The sequence below is a fragment of the Caretta caretta genome, chromosome 14 (assembly GCF_965140235.1).
Source record: "Caretta caretta isolate rCarCar2 chromosome 14, rCarCar1.hap1, whole genome shotgun sequence".
NCBI lineage: Eukaryota > Metazoa > Chordata > Testudines > Cheloniidae > Caretta > Caretta caretta.
Window position 1 is genome coordinate 4,341,868 of NC_134219.1, and position 18,719 is coordinate 4,360,586.

An 18,719-nucleotide genomic window follows, 5' to 3' on the forward strand; every position below is an offset into this window, starting at 1 on the left:
TGCAGCCCCAAATGGAGTGGGTGGGGAAATCTGGCAAGAATAGCTGATCACATATGAGGTCTCTTTCATCTTGAAATCCTGTGTGATCCGAGTGAGAAGGGTCAAGCTGAACTTCATTACCTTATTGTAAGTGTCTTCTGTTTAGTAAAGCTAAACATGGATTTGTCAAATCGGGTCAACCGAATATCCTTCTTTGACAGAGTAAGAAGTCTTGTGGATAGGGGAGAAACAGTAGATGTGATATATCTCGACTTCAGGAAGGCTGTTGATACTGTCTCACATGACTTCCTCATAAGCAAACTAGGGATATATAGCCTACATGAATCTACTATTGCACAGTTGATTGGAAAATGGTACTCAAAGTAGTTCTCAGTGTCTCACTGTCAAGTTGGAAGGACATATCAAGTGGGGTCCCACAGGGATCTGTCCTGGGTCCAATTCTATTCAATGTCTACAGAAATGATTTGGATAATATCAGAGAGATTACACTTTTTGCGGATGATACCAAGCTTGCAGGGTTGCTGGTGGGGGAAGGGGGTTGCCAGAACTTTTGAGGACAGGCTTAGAATTCAAAATTATCTTAACAAATTGGAGAAATGGTGTGAAATAAATAGGATAAAATTCAGTAAAGACAAAGGCAAAATACTCTCCTTGGAAGGAATAATCAATTCCTTAAATATAAAATGGGAAACGACTGCCTACGAAGGAGTACTGCAGAAGAGGATCTGGGAGTTATAGTGGATCCCAAACTAACAATGTAATACTGTTGCAAAAAAAAATATTCTGGGGTGTGTTAGCAGAAATATTGTTAGCAAGACATGGGAAGTAATTCTTCCAGTCTACTCAGCACTGATACGGCCTCAACTGGAGAATTGTGTCCATCGGGAAAGACATGGACAAACTGGAGAAAATTCAGAGGAGAGCAACAAAATGATTAGAGGTCTAGAAAATATGACCTATGAGGAATGATTGAAAAAACTGGTTTTGTTTAGTTTGGAGAAGAGAAGCCTGAGTGGGGACATAAGTCTTCAAGAGGAGGGTGATAAAATTGTTCTCGTTATCCACAGAGGACAGGACAAGAAGCAATGGGCTTAAATTGCAGCAAGGGAGATTTAGGTTAGCTATTAGGAAACCCTTCCTAACTGTCGGGGTAGTTAAGCACTGGAACAAATTAGTTAGGGAGGTTGAGGAATCTCTGTCATTGGAGGTTTCTAAGAACAGGTTGGGCAAATACCTGTCAAAGATGTCTAGATAATTGGATTGGGCTAGGTGACCTATTGAGGTCCCTTCCAGTCCTATATTTTTATGATTTCTCTGAAACTCCAGGAAGGGGGTGAATGTCACCTCTATGTAGCGTGTGGGCTGTGTCTGTGGACTGGGATTCCTGCTCATGTTACGTTCACAGGCCAGGGTGATGTTTAACCAGGAACATTTTGTTAAAACTTCCGTAAGGCTGTGTCTTCATGGCAAAACAAAGACAGTGTCTGTTTACCTAGAGAGAGGAAGGATGGTACAGTGGTCTGGGCACTAGCCTAGGACCTGGGAGCCCTGGGATCAAGTCCCTGCTCTGTCGCTGATGTCCTGTGTGACCTGTGGTAAGTCACTTAGTCTCTCTGGGCCTTGGTTCCCCATCTGTACAATGGGGATAATAGCATGGCCCTGCCTCACAGGGGTGAAGTGAGGATAAATACATTGAAGATTGTGAGGTGCCCAGATGCTGCTCTAATGGGGGGCATATAAGTTGGCCAGAGAGAGCCAGCTCAATGTAAAATCCTAGTTGAGACAAGGCATGGAAGCTTTTACCTCGAAATACCAGGTCGAGGTGAACCCCAGGTAGGAGGTATTGAGTTGAATAAAACCTTAAATTCTCAGGTAATCACAGGTGTCCAGGAGCTGGGGCTTTAACTGTGAGACCTGAGAAAATCATAAAAGTCGGCAGCACTGCAGTGGCTTTTCTGGAGGAGGGATACTCTTCTGTGAAAACCTGGAAGATAGAAGTTGATTGGCTTGGCTTCCACCGCGTTGTCCAATCTTAGTTAGTTTGCAGTTATTTTTAAATGAATAGGGGTTGGAGGGGGACTTGTCTAGAAACGGCTTTCTGATCCGTGCTATGCCCTGTAAGCTGCAATGAATAGTATTTAAAATATGAATCCATTTAATTTAACTCCCATCTTTCAGCTTGCCTAGTCTTTACAGAGGCATTGATAGGAGATGAGAGAAATTTTTGATGGGATATGGTAGGCTGTTCCACTTTCAAGTCTATCCTTTGAACTTAAAGCTTTCACGGTATTTGCATCTTTTTCATGCAAATTAACCAAACGTCGCAACCCTGGGTTTCCATGGGTACGTCTCTGCAGCCCGTGACAGTGAGCCTCCCAATCTGGGTCGACAGACTCAGGCTTGTGGGGCTCACATGACCCTGCTAAAAATGCTGTGTAGATCGTGCTTTGACGATGCAATTTGGGCCAAAGCCGGAGCGCCAGCTGGATCTGCAATGTCTACACAGCTGATTTGAGCGCAGTAGCACAAGCCAACTCTGTTGATCCAGCCATGGGCTGTGTTTGACTTACCCTGACTGGTCCTGTGTACGTAGATTGGCTTGGCTGTGGTGGCCAGCTGGTCCTCTCCCTCCACATCCAATGCTGATTTGGCCGAATGGTTTTACAATGAAAATAGACATCTTAGGGCAAGAAATGGGTCACCAAAGTCAGCGTGACATGATGGAGGCTAGTTTGAGAGCCAACAAAATAATTTGGAAGATCCTTATTTTCCTGTTGCCATGGAAACAAGGGGTCTTAGGCAAGAACTAATTTCTAGTTTCAGATCCAGACCATGAAAATGCAGGGCTGGCCTTCTCAAAAGTGTCTATAATAATTCTCTTGCGAGTTACTTTGCAGCATCATGTAAACAAAGCAGAGTCCACCGACTACTTTAATTTAAAAACAGCCAACCCAAACCTAGGGAAGCTTGGGTTAGTATCGCTGTCTGTAAACATAAATGGGAAAATGCCCTTTTTGCGTGCTCTTAATGCCAGGTGTTCTCTGTGGAGCCTCCTGCCTTCACAGATTTTTTTTTTTTTTTTTTTTACTGAAACACTTGACTGCTTTTTTAAAAATGATTTTGAGCCAGTCTCTCTTCTCCTTGATCCTTTCGCTTCAAAAGAAAAATCTCTTTGATTTTTTTTTTAATTCTTGTATATATTGTCCTCATCTGAGACTTTAGTGTCACAGCTGTTAGATAAATGACAGCAAAGCATCTCCTTCCAGACACAGTCACTGTCTCTTACATCCCATCATGCCTTCCTTTAATCTGTCTAGTGATCAGAATAGAGGACTGGCACTCCCATGGCTGGCTTCTGTTCCCAGCTCTTTCACTGTCTTACTGTAAAAGGAACAGGAGGACTTGTGGCACCTTAGAGAATGGATTAGTCTCTAAGGTGCCACGGGTACTCTTGTTCTTTTTGCGGATACAGACTAACACGGCTGCTCCTCTGAAACCTGTTTTACTGTGTGGCTTTGTTCCCAGCCAGATTAAAAATCTGTATTTCTATCCCCCTGCCTGCTAATGGAGAATACTAGATTCCTGGATTTCTGAGCCAAGAAGGGGCCGTTATGATCATCTTGTTTGATCTCCTGGATTACCCGGAGAGAGAATTTTATCCAGTGACTTCTGCTCCGAGACCCTGGACTGGAGGGTGGTGTGCAATCACAGTTTTTTACTATACAACAAATGGTGGATGGAATCAGAGCTTTATTTGTAGGTTGCTGGGGCTCATCATGTCTTCTGTCATGGCATCCTCCATGCACCATGCCTGTGAGGTCACGCCGGTGGCGGTGGAGCCATGCACTCTGAAAAATGGCATCCCCCGGGAGGCATGACCTCGCACACACTGTGTGCGCGAGGGCACGCTTGTGGGGGCAGAGCAATGTGCCACGCTTGAGCTCTGTGTTTACAAATTTAAGCACTGGATGGCATGTTATGTCAGCCAACCAGATTGCTGGATAAAGCTCAAACAAATAAAACTGGAGCCATAAGAAGCAGAAAATGTTGCTGATGCATTTTGATGGCTAAGTTGCTCCTGGCTTCACAGGCAGAAGCTCTGCTCTCTGAGCCTAGCAGAATGGGGCAGGTCAGTAAGACAGCATTAGGAAGCTGTTGTTCTGCATCATTGACTCCTAGCAAATGGGTTAATTGAGTCTGCCTCAGTCATTACGTAGGATAGAAAAAAGGTCATTCCAATAGGACATTGTCAAGATGATGATTTCTTCCTTCTCAAATAAAGTTAGTGTTCTGTGCAGGATTTGAACTTAGGGTTAGTGGCAATTTAAGGTTTTGTTTAAAGCTAGACAACCCCCCCCCCCCCCCCCCAAAAAAAATAAAAAAACCCAAACCCAACCTCAGACAGGGGAATGGAAATCTCTCACCTGTGCAAGAGAGAAACACTTATGGAAGTCAGAAAGGAATGCCCCATATATATGGGTGGATGAGGGTGGGTTTTATATATAATATATAATATCTACGCTGTATAGATTAGTTTTTCCAAGCTCTGTGTAGCTCAGAAACATTTTTCTTTTACCGTGCCGACTTCTGTTGTGTGAGAGATATTACCTCCCCAACTTGTCTCTCTGATATCCTGGGACCAAGACAGCTATAACAAGACTCCTAAAAGATGAACACTTAGTAAGCTGTATGGAATTCAGTCGCTCTGTCTCAGAATGAGGAAGAGTTGGGTGGTGGTTCCCAGAATTTGAACCAGTGATTCCTTGTTTTCCAGGTATTTCAAATCCAAGGCCATCTTTCTGAGATAAATGGAGGGGCAGAGATTGTTAGGGCCGCGTTTTCATACCTGGAAGCCCACTTGGGAGCCCCTATCACTATTTAGGCCACTTGTGATCCATTTTAGGCACTCAGGGTTGGAACTTTTAGCCCCTCCGTGACTTACCCAAAGCTCATAGAGTGAGTCAGTGGCTGAGCTAGTGGAATGATCTTGCAGTCCTGATTCTGTTCCTTTAACGTAATCTGTAAACTCCCTGCCTCCTGTGATGGGACAGAGCCCTGGTCTATAGTACAGATGTATGTTGTTATAACTATATCGTGCAGGGGTGTGGAAAATCCACTCCACCGAGTGACGTCGTTATACCCACATAACTCCCCAGTGTAGACAGCCCTATGTCCATGGGAGGGGAGGTGACGTATGCTGACCAGAGAAGCTCCCCTGCCGGCATAGGTAGCGTCTTCACTAAGCACTGCAGGAGCACAGCTGCAGCATGGTAAGTGTGGACAAGCCCTTAGAAAGGTCACGCTGTGCCCAGGTGCTGCCCTTCCCAGGAAAGGGTTCGCACCAAAACTCATGCCGCTTGAGCTTTGTCACTCATTTTTATCAATTCTTGCTGGTCTCTTTTGTGGCTCAAAGGACCCAGTTAAACAGATCTGATTTCTCCCGTTGCTGTTCCCATCAGACCCACCGTCCAGATCAGCAGGATTCAAAGCCATGTTTGTTAGGTGATAATGTATACTGGTTACATTATACTGTTAAGTCTAATGGACACTGGTTACTATAGAATTATTCAGTATTTACCATAGGAGTGCGTTGCCTCATGCCAGTTCATTGGCGTCTGGCGTTAATTCATTTTTCGGTTATCTTGGTATAACTTTCAGAATGAAGTTTTTAACCTTCGTTCCTCTTTAGCGGCATTCGTGTGTGTGCGTGTGCGCGCAGAAGAGAACATCTGATTTATTGCTACAGCTCAAAGAATTGTGGATCTGTGAAGCAGAGAATTTTAAGCTCACATCGCTGAGTGGAGCAGAATCGGAACTAGTTCTGCCTCTTCCCAGCCACTGAGGAACAAGGTGGACGAATGGTTAGGGTGCTAGCCTGGGACTCAGCAGTCCTGGGTTCAATTCACCGATTACCTCTGCACCCCTGCACAAGGCCTCACGGTTCCCCTCTGTCACAAAGGGAACAGTACTCCCTTCCCGACCTCAGGGGGGCGTTGTGGGGATAAATGCATTAAAGACTGTGAGTTGCACAGACACTGTGGTAGTGGGGGCCAGATATGTTGCTAAGATGGACCCGGGCAGTACACGGAAGCTGGGGGTGTTTTACTCCCCAAGCAAAGATGCAGAGGTTTCTTAATAGGTAACACAAGACTTTGCTAACTTACAAATATAATGAACACTGGTTACTATACAATTATTCAGTATTACCCTTCAAGGATAAATATTGGGGGTGCCTGGCTTGGCCAAAAAACCCTGTGGTAGCAAACATGTTTACAAATGAGTGCTGTCGAGCAACCCTACGAAAACAAGCCAGCTGGAACAAATGTGGGTGCGTGCGAGCGAGCGAGCGAGAGACAGAATTCATTGACACTGCTTCTCCTGCAGGGTGAGATCTTATATGCAGCTCGGTCATAAAGAAACTCAGAGAGATTGCAGTGTTGCCACCATCAAATGATCATAATTAAATGTGATACCTGTATTAATTATGCTAGCTAGGATTGGGGGAGGGAATGGGCCTCTTAATTAGGGATTTGATGTAACATCTGAGTCATTCAGAGTCCTTAGATATCCCCAGACATATGCGAGGTAGTATTGTTCTTCAGTCATATTATAATAGACCTTAGAGAGATCTTTTTAATCTTCAGAACATTTTACGAGCATTACTTACTCCTCACAACACCACTGTGTGTTAGTTTAGTACTGTTATCCTGATTTTACAGATGGGAAAACCGAGGCAGAGACACCAAGACTTACCCAGGGTCAGAACTGGGTTGTGAGTCATGGATTCCTGGTTCTCAGTTCTGTGCTCAGACCACTAGATCTTGCATCTCGGGTTTACAATGTGTCCGGTATAAGGGCTTTACCACAGGAGTGCGTTGCCTCATGCCAGGTGTGCGACGCACCAAAGGAGAGAGAGAGAGATTTATTTATTCCTGAGGGCATTCTGTGCCAAAAATTTAAAAATTCTGCACTGAAAATTTTAAAATTCTGCAAGTTTTATTTGTCAATAAATAAATAGAGAGGCTCCAGTTTGGCAGTGGGGAGCACAGGCCACTGGCTGCATGAAGGGGGGAGATCACCCTGCAGCCGCCCACCCCCAGGACACGGACTCAGCGGTGAGGCTGCACCCAACCCTGACACAGCACAAGGCCTTGGCCTGCCCCAGAAACACCCTCGGGCTCTGTCTCTCTGCGCCAGGCACACCAGGTGTGGGGCAGGCAGGATCCAGGTGTGGGGTGAGAGGGTTCTGTGTGGGACAATCTGGGGGCAGGCAGCTCAGTAGGGGGTAGGGGGGATCTGGATGCACAAAGGCTCGTTGGGGGGGTTCCAGGGGCAGGGGCAATGGAGGAGCTTCCAGGTGAAGGTGGTTGGGACTCAGCGGAGGGGTCTGGGAGTGGGGGTCTCGGCGGGGGAGTCTGAGTGCTGGGGGAGTGGGGCTTGGTGGGGTGAGGGTCTGAGTGCAGTTAGTTGGGGGTTGGGGTGTGGGTGTCTGGATGTGGGGGCTCAGGGTGGTGTGGGGGGCTCATCAAGATGGGGGGGTTGAGTGCAGGAGGCTCAGTGGGGGATGGTTTGAAGTGTAGGGGTGGGGGTCCGGAGGCAGGGGGTCTGGGTGCAGGGAGACTCCAGATGCAGGGTTGAGGTTCAGTAAGGTTTGGGTATGGAGAGCTAGGGGTTTTCTGGATGTACCGGTTGAGGCTTGGCAGGAGTGTCTTGGTACGGGAGGTCTGGATGCACAGGGGTTGGTTGAATAGGGGAGCAGGTCCCCATACAATGACCCCTCCCCCCACAGCTGAGGAGTGATGGGGGCAGGAAGCAGGGGAGGATGCTGAGCTTCCTGCAGCTGGTGGAGGTTTCTGGGGGTGGGTCTGACACAGCCCCAGCCACTCGTTGCAGAGGAAGAGGAAGTCCCATCCTCTTCTGCCTCCAGCCTAGCCGGGATAGAAGCTGATCCCAGCTCAGGGTAGGAGCCCCGGCTGGGATGTCCCCAGCCCCGTTGTGATTTACCTCTCCGCCACCTCTTCTGGGTGCCTGACACGATGTACCTGTGCTGTTAGGGGATGGTGCGTGACTGCTCGTGCAGCTTCCCTTTGCTTCCCTGTCAGAAAGTCATTTTTCTGAGGGGAAGTAAAGAAATCTGCAGGGGACATGAATTCTGCACACGTGCAGTGATGCAGAATTGTCACAAGAGTAATATTTGTACTCTTTGCCTGGTGCCGTGCTGCAGTGGGAGGAGCTGTGATTCTCTTGTAGAGTGTGGTTCGAAGAGTGTCTGTGTGAAAATGCCACCATCTGTCTGTACTGGTCTGCTTCCTGTGCATGCCTAGGTTCAGTCCTGCTTATTTTATTGAGGAAAAAGCAGTTGTTTACTTCTCCTTACTTCTGGTCGCTCTGCAGAGCCCGCACTGCTACGGCAGATGTTCCTGAGTGTCACACCATCTGCAGAATTGCTCACTAACTTCTGGTTGCAGCATCTTTACCTTGAGGGGGACGTCTCCATTGCGCCCTAATTAGATGAGTGATCCTGGGATGAGGTTGCAGGCTCTGGACATTAGACAGAACATCCTTTTACTTGTAAATGGGGCATAATTTGATCCGGAGTGCCTGGGAGGAGATAAACATGGAACCGCACCTGAAACTCTGTTTCCAGGCTCTAATCACAAATTGAAGTCATGGCACAATGCAATGTGTCCTGTATGGCTTTATCTAGAGTTCTCCCATGTTTGCTGTGAGCCTGGCATGCGTGTAAGATCAAAGTGCTCTGAGCTCATAAAGGTGGCGAGAGGTAGATGGCTTGAAATCAGGTCCTTCATCACTCCCATTGAAGTTAATGCATAGACTCCCATTGACTTGCACGAGCTTTGGGTCAGACCGAATGTGCGTGTACACTGAGGGTCCACCCACCTGTTCCGTGAAATGGTGCTTGCCAAGCTCACTTGTGAACATCTACACTGCAGTGGTACTCCATGCCCCATACCCACGTAGCAAGCAACCACCAGTCAGTTGTTAGGTTTTTCTGTGTAGTGATCCTTCAGCGTCGTAACTATCACGATGTTTGCTGTTTTGAAACCTTCCTTCTGGATAAGGAACTAGGTTGAAAGCCTCTCTCTGCAAAACCATTGCAATCCAAAAAGGCTTGTAGGTGTTCCTGTTGTTTAGTGCAGGATTAATCCATGATCCTGGGTTAATGCATTATAAGGACAAAACATCTTGATGCGTAAAACCATGCAAGCCCAAGAGAGAGGCAAAATCACGTTGCTTAGGCTAAATAAGCACTCCCTTGGCAACAGCTGAGGTGGTTCTTTTGCTTCATTTTTCTCCTGAAGCTCTGATGAAAGGTGCCAAATTGACAGCATGGAGCCTGAAGTCCTTTCTGTTTAGCTGCACAACAAGTAGGCTGCCCCAGTGCAAGCTGCTCCTCTGCCAGTGAACATGTATGTAGCTTGAACGCAGCATCTCCTGCTCTTCCAGTCCTGGAGTACAGGCTACCAATTTCACCAAACTCATAGAATTCTAAAAATCGGAGATGCGGAGAAAGTTGTCATTGCAGGACGTCTACTACAGCTTTGCCCTATCTGCTCGTAAACCACCCAAGTGGTGGTGTTTGCTCCCTTTCCCTTGGGAACCTATTCTGTTCGCAAGTAGACCCTTTGCGGTTAGGAATTTTATCCTGGCATTCAACCTAAATTTTCCTTTTCTTTTAATTATACACTCCGAAGACTTTCTCCATGTCATGGGTGCCTACAAGGTGGTGCAGTGATATTGATCAGTGCCGCCTTTTTCTTGTTGTGTCTAGGAATTGGTTTCTCAGTTGTTGTCTCACTGGCAATCCAGCATGCATTAGAAAGCTGGCATCAGGGGTCAGCTTGGAGCCAGGTTTGGGAAATGAAGCTAGGATAGTACATAAAGAATTGACAATGAATTCACCACAAAAGCCGCCAAACCTGGCATAATTTGTATTTAATAACTTATGTTCCCCTTGGTGGTGGTGTTGACGTGCTAAGCACATCTTTGGTTTATGAGAAGTCACACCATCTCTTGAAGCTGGAGGGAGTGATTGCGGTCTTCCATTCAGGCTAAATGAGGGAACACTTAAATGCCCCTGCGTTTAGTGATAGCAATGGAAAAACACCACTGAAGGATTAGACTGCATGTAAGCCTGGGCAGTGGATGGGTCATGTGGCCCAAGGAGTTCCTGCGGGTCTGAGGATGCAGGAACAGGGGATTGATTTGATTGCAGCTATGTGTGTCTGAATGAAACAGAAGTAGCAGAAACACCCTAGAAGCAGACAGAGAAGCTGCAAGAAAGCCAGAGAAGCCCCGGGGGCGAAGCTGAGAGAGAGCTGTTGGGCACAAGGCTGGCTGAAAGAGGCTTAGAACTGTGAGCAAAGAAGCTGGTGTTGGATTTTTCCCATGTTCCAGGACACAGGCTTTTGCACGTTCTTTATAGATAAACAGGACTGCATTGAGGAAATGTCTCACCATCATCCATTTCTCCTCCAAATGGAAATAGCCAGTTTTCAGGGTCTTGCAGGTTAACTGCTCTGGCCAAAAGGAGTAACAATAATGAAAGACGTGGGATTGTGTTAGAAGCACCTGTTCAGCCCAGACAGATTAGCGATTGCATGTTTTAGGGCAATGCTGCTCAGTCCTCAGCAGAACTGACTGTGAATTCATGACTCAGCCTGATCTTCCCCCTTGGGAGCTGGTTGGAGAAGCAGCTCCATTTGTGAGCGCAGGGGGATGCTATGGTGGTCCTCTCTAATCTCAGCGTTGGAGATTTCTGATTGCACCTTATTTTTTTCTCCTCTTTCTCCCCCCCAACCCTCTGGAACTTATTGCAGATGTGAGCCTCCAGCCCTGTGAAATGGAAGGTGTTCTGGGGAAGTAGCTACCCACAGATGCACATGGAATTTCACCACCCAATATTGTAGGCTTTCAGCTCTTCACAGTAGAGACCAGCACTGGGGAATGAATAGCATAATATATAGCGATGAACTGTTACAGTAAAGAGCAATGCATCTTGGTGTCTGAGCTGTCCTGGGGTCCAGAGATCCTTAATGTAACACTCTGGCAAGTAGATTAATCAAGGAACTTAACAGCTAGAAGCCAAGTGTACAACCGTATACTTTTAAAAGCCCTAAGGGAAGTGGTCTCATTCTATGAATACTGAATCCATGTTGGGAAGCTACAGGATTCTCTCTCTCTGGCTGAAAAGGGAGCCAACCTCATGTGCATGGCACCACTTCCTGTGTGAGAAATAATCTCATGATGCCACAAGGGGGAACAGGTGCTGCCGGGGTTGCTGTGTTGTCCTGTAGCTCAGAACGTGGCTGCTGCAGAGAGAGGAGCATCCGGTTGGTAAAACCAATCAATAGACGTGCAAGAGGAACCAGAAAGGGAAAGCTTCTTTTCTGAGTATGGGTTGCGGGGAATAATTCCCACTGAGCCCGGCTACAGTTCACCTGCAGGAAAAGAGAGAATGGTGGATGTTGGGGTGGTTCTGCCACTATCAAGGTAGTGTAGGTTTTTGAGAGGGGCAGATGTTACATCACCCATTTCGCCTTACAGGGAGCCATCTCTCAGGCAGGGCCATACTCTCCGCTGGAGGGCTGTTCAGTCTCGGTTTCCACCCAGCCTGTCAACCATTTGGAGAATGCAGGGATCCAGCATCAAGGAAGCACAAATTAATCTGCAGTCGCTTTTATCCTGTGCTTATAGGAAATGTTCCATTTTGCTTATTGCCTTTCTTTTTCCCTGCTCAGTTGATCTGGCTAATGAAAGAATCAGTCACTTAGTTCCCATTTGCCAGAACCTTTCCAGAGCTCTGCCAAGCATGGGAAAGACGGCCCAAGGTCGAGTAATTTTGTTACAAGAACCTGCCAGAATCCGCCAGTTGCCGTGGTTTGAATTGTGGGAGGAAAACTGTGCACAAACACAGGTTCTTAAACTGAGTTTTTCAGGGTTTTCTCTCCATCTGATAAACATATGGAAACAGCATGGTGCAAGCAAATATCACGGCTAAGCCGTGTTTATGGTGCTTTTTATTATTTGTATCATCAGTCCGGGAACCTCTCATGGGCCAGGATCCCGTTGTGCTAGGCGCTGTACAAACACAGAACAAAAAACGACAGTACCTGCTTCACAGAGCTTCCACTAAACACGATAGGTAGATACAGACGGGAGGGTACAAGAAATAAGGAGGAGACACTGCTGGTCAGCATGACAGGTGATGTTCTCAGCACACCAGCAGCCAAACATCGTCAAGGATTTTGAAGGCTTGGTTGTTCTTTGCCTGGGGAGCTTTGAAACCCATGCTTTTTGTGGGCAGTGCGTTGTGCTCCCTTAGCTGGCCTAGGTGAAGCGCCCTTTGATGTCAGCGAAGTTGTGAGCAGTAAGCACCTCTATGTCAGACTGGTATTTTATGTAGGAGTCGTCATGCACCTTTACTCCGGGTACTTCAGAACAACGCAAACCATGTAACGTATGACGTCTGAAGGGAAACATGAGCCAACGCTGTGCCGTCGCAGGCAAAGAGCGTGCGTACGAAAACAACCCACGTTAAAAAGATAGCTTAATACTAAGAGACTCCAGCTACCACGGAATGACTTATAGATATGGAGTGCTCAACTAGACGGGGATGGTATTTAGCTCTGAATGACAGAGTATTTTTTTCATTCCTATGGTATGTCCAATTTTTCCTGCTACCTAGGAGAATTCTCCGGTGGCAGAGGAAAATCTGATATTTAGATAAACACACACACACACTTTTGCTGGTGCTCCGAAAACATGTTTTTGGCAGAGGAAACATTCTCAGCTAGTTCCTGAGATAGATGGCATGCATTTAGAAGGCTTGTCCCTCTTCTCTCCTGCCTTTGTGGTAGCTGAGGTTCCCAACTTTCCTATAAAGATGATGCTGAATGTTCATTGCTGAGTGTGAAAAGGTTCTGGTGGACAGCTGACTGTATCACAAAAGCCTGAGAAGAGAGTCCAAGTTCTGAATGAGCCCTAGAGACGGAAGTAACCTCTTGACCCTTCAGTCTATTCCTCATGGGGAGGAGTATTGATGGGTCCATTCCAGCGAAGCTGATGTGGTCACTGTTTTTCTACCTGTATTAAATTCGCCTCCAGTTTGAGTTTGTTTAAACCGGATCTGTACTGCTCCTGTTGGACTGGGATTAAGTGAAACCCTGGTTATTTTAATTTAGGGTTTAGTTCTGCCAATGTCGCTGAAACATCTGCTATAGATTGGCAATAACAAAGTCCCTAGTGGACTTCATGGAGTTTTTGGCTCCATCACCTGGTTGCCCTTGCTGGTAATCCAATGCCAGTAATGCTTGTTAGGTTAAAGGAAGTTCTGCTCAGAGTAGAATTTTTTTTTAAAGGGAAGGTAGGGATATGTGGTAGTTGATGCTGTGAATGTCATTCTAGTTATGGTGGGAAAGTGTTGTCAGATGACAAGGTTTTGCAGTATTTCCCAATGGCCATTGACTTTCGATGTATCTAATCGCCTTTGGAAATTTACTTTTCCATGTGGGTCTCCTTGTTGCTGAATTCTTTATCCCTGGCTTTCTTATGCTTCGGTCTGGTCTTTGTGATCTGCATTGCCCCAGGGAGGAACGCAACAATGCGGGTGGTCTTAGGCACAGGCGCTGACTTCAAAGTCGCTGGGCCCTGATCCAATTCATAAGAGCTCGAAATCCTTTCACGCTCTTAGCAAGGCTTTGCTCCTAAACCCTGATTATTGCATTTTTGTGTGTTTAACTGCTTCTGTTGTAATTTTTTAAAGGTACATGTGTTGTTTTCAAAGTTTTTGTAGCTGTGTTAGTCCCAGGATGTAAGAGAGACAAGGTGGGGGAGGTAATACCTTTTATGGGACCAACTTCTGTTGGTGAAAGAGAAGCTTTCAAACTACGGAGATCTTGTCACTTTCACCAGCAGAAGTTGGTCCCATAAAAGATACTCCCTCCCCCACCTTGTCTCTCAAAGGCTCATATGTTCTGTCGCGCATCTAATAGATTTGTATTGTAATGGCCTGTGAACACGCTTCATGTGAGCTGTCTAAGGCAGTAGAATGAACTTCTCTGTATTCTAGAAGACTAATACACCAGACAACATTTTCATGTGATTGCACAGGAGAAGCTGCCCCCTAACCTGCTTCAGTATTTTACACTGCAAAAGACTCGCAACAGCGGGTCTCAAAGCCTGGGTCCGTTGACTCGGGCTTACGCTATGGGGCTAAAAATATCAGTGTAGGCGTTTGGGCTCGGGCTGGAGCCTGAGCTCTGAAACCAGGCAAGGGAGGGGCATCCCCAAAACCAGAAAACTGGGATTGCTTATTTACCTGGGTTTTAAATTGTAATGATGTTTCTGTGCTTCCCCGTATCCTTCTGCCCTCACAGCTAAGTCCTGTATTTGTCTGGCCTCCAAGACCAACGTATCTGAGCACCTCCTCAACAGTGAAAATAGAAGCAGCCATCTTTTTCTCTCCCTTCCTTCCCAGCCTGTAGAAGTAGTAGCTTGTTTTTTTGAAGCATTTTAAAGAAGGAAGACTGGTTTTGCGTTGAACTCTGAACACAGTGAGGTTGATAGCACGTTACTTTTTTCACTTAACCTTCCTTTGTGCCTGTTTGCTCTTCTCTGAAGTGCAGATGATCGTATTTAATTGCTTCACATGGGGGTTGCATACATGAATATGTTTAAGGTGCTTTGATGTCCGCTATGGAAGTGGCTGAAGATCTGAAAAGTGGTGAGGAGTTATGTGGTCACTTTTTCAATATTGCAAAGAAATACTCGGCTCTGTGTGTGTGCACACCACGTGTATTTGGGTGCACGTGCATGTCATTATATCCATTCTATTTGCATCCAGGACGGACGGGCAGGAATTAGGAAGAATGGGGTGTGGAACTATTCAGGGCTCTGACACTGTGTGTGTTGGGGGAGGGAAGGTAGTTATGAATCTGGATGGTGATTAATTGAGAGACTTTCAGATTCTCTCTCCTCCCAGTTGTGAGTGGAATGAGCCTGTGGCCACTGCCAATTTCTGTTCTTCATTACCTTCCTAATTTTACACTTTGGTAGAACACCTGGTCCACAGTACAGCTTCCATCCTCACTCTGCAGCTTCTCCACCCAGCAAACAGTTCCTCACATGCCATCTCTCGATCTGAATTCCCCATTATTTGTGTTCCTGTGTATGTGTAATTTGTGTTTCTCTTCCATGAATTTCACCAGCAAGTTTCTTTCACTCCTTTTGACTGCCACTTCAGAGCATGGTAATTATTGCATTTTTCTTACCCGGTGTCTAGGCTCTTTCCATAATTTAATCACATCAGCACTTTGGCTACCTGAGTTCTGCCCTCTGGGAGATTCACTTCTGCTCCCCGTCACGCTCAGAAAGGTAACACCAGACTTGCAGCCATCCAAACCATCTCAATGGCTTCGTCAAGGACATAGCTCCGAGCCATTAATTGTCTTTAAAGTGGAAAACCCCAAACGGTTTTGCTGAGCCACCCACCCTGTTGTGTGACCATGAAACGGGGATGTAGCTACTAAGCCCTTTATCAGCTGCAGGTGCAAACTATTTGGAAGTAGCAGCATTCGATCAGCTCTCTGTTCACATCTTGTGTTGTCTGCATATATTCCAGGGGGGATATTCTTAAACACCTCGTGGAGACTCTATTGGCATTCTGCACAAGTGTACTATCTATCTGGCTTTGGTATTGTAATGTGCCCATCACATTAGTGTTGGATCTCAGATTGTAGTAACTCCATTTTATTCAATGGAATTACCATACAGTGGTATTATTCATCAGTGGGCACTTAAAAGATTTATAACTCTGTAGCCTTCCAGCTAGGACCAGCTGATTGCTTTGGGGTTCTCTGGCCTTATCCTATATCTTTGCCCAAAATTCAAACCAAAGTTTTAGAGGTCCCAAGACCTCTGTTTCAATTTCTGCATTTTCAGCTTGGAGTGGGGAGAGGGTGAAATGGAAACGCCCAAATCTATGAAAGGAGCAGTTATGTTTTTCCAGCTGACTGGAAAGGTGAAAGACCACCATCGTCATGAAAAGACTCTGCTCTTCTGAGACTTTGAGCTGCAGTTTTCAGACACTCAAAGTTCAGTTACGTTTCAGAGAAGTGTCCAGACTATTGGGAGCTTAATCAAAGTTCCACCATCTTGGATGTTGCATCAAGATGCTTGCCCAGTAGAAGTCAGCCATTTTGTCTCTGTCCGGGGTTGTGAAAAACCCCTCTTTTACTCCAGCGTCAAATTATATAAGCAAGTCCAATTTTATTTTTGTTTTTGCCGTCTCTCGCTTGGAGAGAAGCGATGGCAGACTGTTTAAAAAAATAAATAAATAAAGTGAACTGCAAAGAAACAAAGTTACATTGCTCTGAAAATAATGAGAGAATAATTTTTGTTTCGAAAGAAGAAAAAGAATTGCTGGGGGCTGGGGGGGGGTTGGGGAGAGTTTTGTGAAGAAAATAGAAAAGGCAGGAAGTGAACTGAGAGGAACAGGCTAATTATTCAGGAGGTGCTGTAAGCATCACTTCTGTAGCTGGAACCAAAGGTACATAATGATGTCAAATTGCAGGCCTCCTGCACCTGTCTGAAGGTCTAACCACCCTTCTCTCCTATTAGACTGTGTGGCCACTGTAATTAGACAGCTTTGTGACTCCTGTAGGAAAGAAAATGCTCCTGCTAGAAGAGCTCCTAGCAGAGAGTTGAGAATTCGTGTGTTTCAGTAAGCTACCAATCAACCACACCGTGAATATGCTTCCTATCTCTGTGTTGCTGTATTGTGGACGCAACATGTTAGGATAGAGTAAGGTAAATGAAGTTAGCTTACCACAGATTTCTGTTCTACTGCTTAAGGAAACAAGTCTCTCTGAGCCATTGGTAACTCACAAAGAAATGTGCTCAGCAATGTTTTTGCCCATGATTTGCAATGGGGCTTTGTTCCGTGTATGTGAGAGAGAGCGTGTGAGTTCTGATGATGATGATGAAAAATACGACACGGCTCTACGGAAACTGTCCAGCACTCTTGTAGCTGTTGTAATCTGTAACATTTTGGACTCCGGGTGCAGAATACTGGATGGGGCCTGAGGGTAAGCATGTACGGCATTTGTCTGGCTGTATTTTCAAGGAGGAGGGAATGTGCTGGTGGTAAAGCCTCTTAATTCTCCGCTGAGAGCCTGACTGATTGATTTAGCATTTCTGTGGTGCACAGCGCCACAGTATCTGAGCACCTCATCTTAAATGTAAAAAGGAAAATAAATGACATGGGTTTAACAGCCATTCGAAGAATTATGGGAGCTAAATTGGAAGATCAACCCACATCCCTGGTCTTGATTTCAGCACATTCATAGATTATGGACCAGAAGGGACTGTTGTGATTATCTAGTTTAGCAGAGGCTTGATCTATCTAGCTGCTTGACTGATCTGAGTTTTTAAACTTTCTCTCTCTTTCAGAAGGTCTAGCTGTTGGAGTTGGATTTGGGGCTGTTGGGAAGTCAGCATCTGCAACCTTTGAAAGCGCCAGGTAAGCGACATGGCTGTTTCTGATGCCGACGTTTAAAGCTTTATGCACGCTCTTGCCTCTCAGAAATATTATTCTCGATCTTGGAATGATGTGTGAAGGTTTATGGTGTGATTGGAGATAGGAGTATGGGTTAATTTCAATTGGTCTGGAAAGCAGAAGAAATTCATACTGCTGTTGGACTTTTCTGTTGGCTGCAGTTGAAAAGTTTTTGTCAGCGATGTCCACTTTCTGAAAGAGCTTTCCACTCCTGCTCCACTGGGCAGACAAATAGAGCTGAGGAATTGATAAAAGAGGACAGTGAACCAATAGTATTTGCCTGTTTGGGGGTATGTCTACACTACAATTTAATTCCAGCGACTGGCCTGTGTCAGTTGACTCTGGCTCCTGAGGCTCGGTGACCAGGCTGTAAAATAGCAGTGCAGGCATATGGGCTCAGATTACTCTGCAGCTTGCAGGATTGGGCCCTCAGAGAGATTCTTTCAGGGCAGATGTCATCCATTACAGAGGATAGGTCCATCAGTGGCTATTAGCCAGGATGGGCAGGGATGGTATCCCTAGCCTCTGTTTGCCAGAAGCTGGGAATGAGCAACTGGGGATGGATCACTTGAGGATTCCCTGTTCTGTTCATTCCTCCTGGGGCACCTGGCACTGGCCACTGTCGGAAGACAGGATAGTGGGCTGGATGGACTTTTGGTCTGACCCAATCTGGCCGTTCTTATGTGCTGCACCATGCCTTCCTGAGCTGGTAGGAAGCAGAATCCCATGTTGGCTTGGAGACACCGCTATGTCATCGTGATTCTAGCCCTGACATAGGCCCAGACTTTCCAGTAGCCATAGTCAGGTCATTTTAAACACATGGCATATTTTTGGAGTGGTGTTTGAGCACAGAAAAACTGAATCAGGGAAGGGTTTTAAAGAGCATCTGCCTCTCCAGTGCGCACACCTGAAGATGAGGAGTTGCCGAAGTGATGCTCCAATGCCCACTAAACAAGCACCTGAGTGACTCTGATGTTTGCCGTGGAGATGTTCAGCCATTGAACCATGTCGTAGCGCAGCACTCCTCGCCCCCAGCAGCCGCTGCTTTCCTTGGGCGTGTTAATGATTAATGTCAGAGATGAACAGGAGAGCTGTGTGCATCTCGGTGGGGGAGAAGCATCGATCTTCCAGGCGGTGCCAG

General features: G+C 46.2%; 1 protein-coding gene across 13 annotated transcripts in view; it reads left to right on the forward strand.

Moving 5' to 3' along the window:
- SLC39A11 (solute carrier family 39 member 11) overlaps positions 1–18,719 on the forward strand; it is a 411,797-nt gene that overhangs the window by 179,758 nt on the left and 213,320 nt on the right. For all 13 annotated transcript variants that reach the window (XM_048818934.2, XM_048818936.2, XM_075119187.1 and 10 more), the window contains one exon: positions 17,473–17,542. In XM_048818934.2, the coding sequence (XP_048674891.2) occupies positions 17,473–17,542 (70 nt within the window). The remainder of the gene's footprint in view (positions 1–17,472; positions 17,543–18,719) is intronic.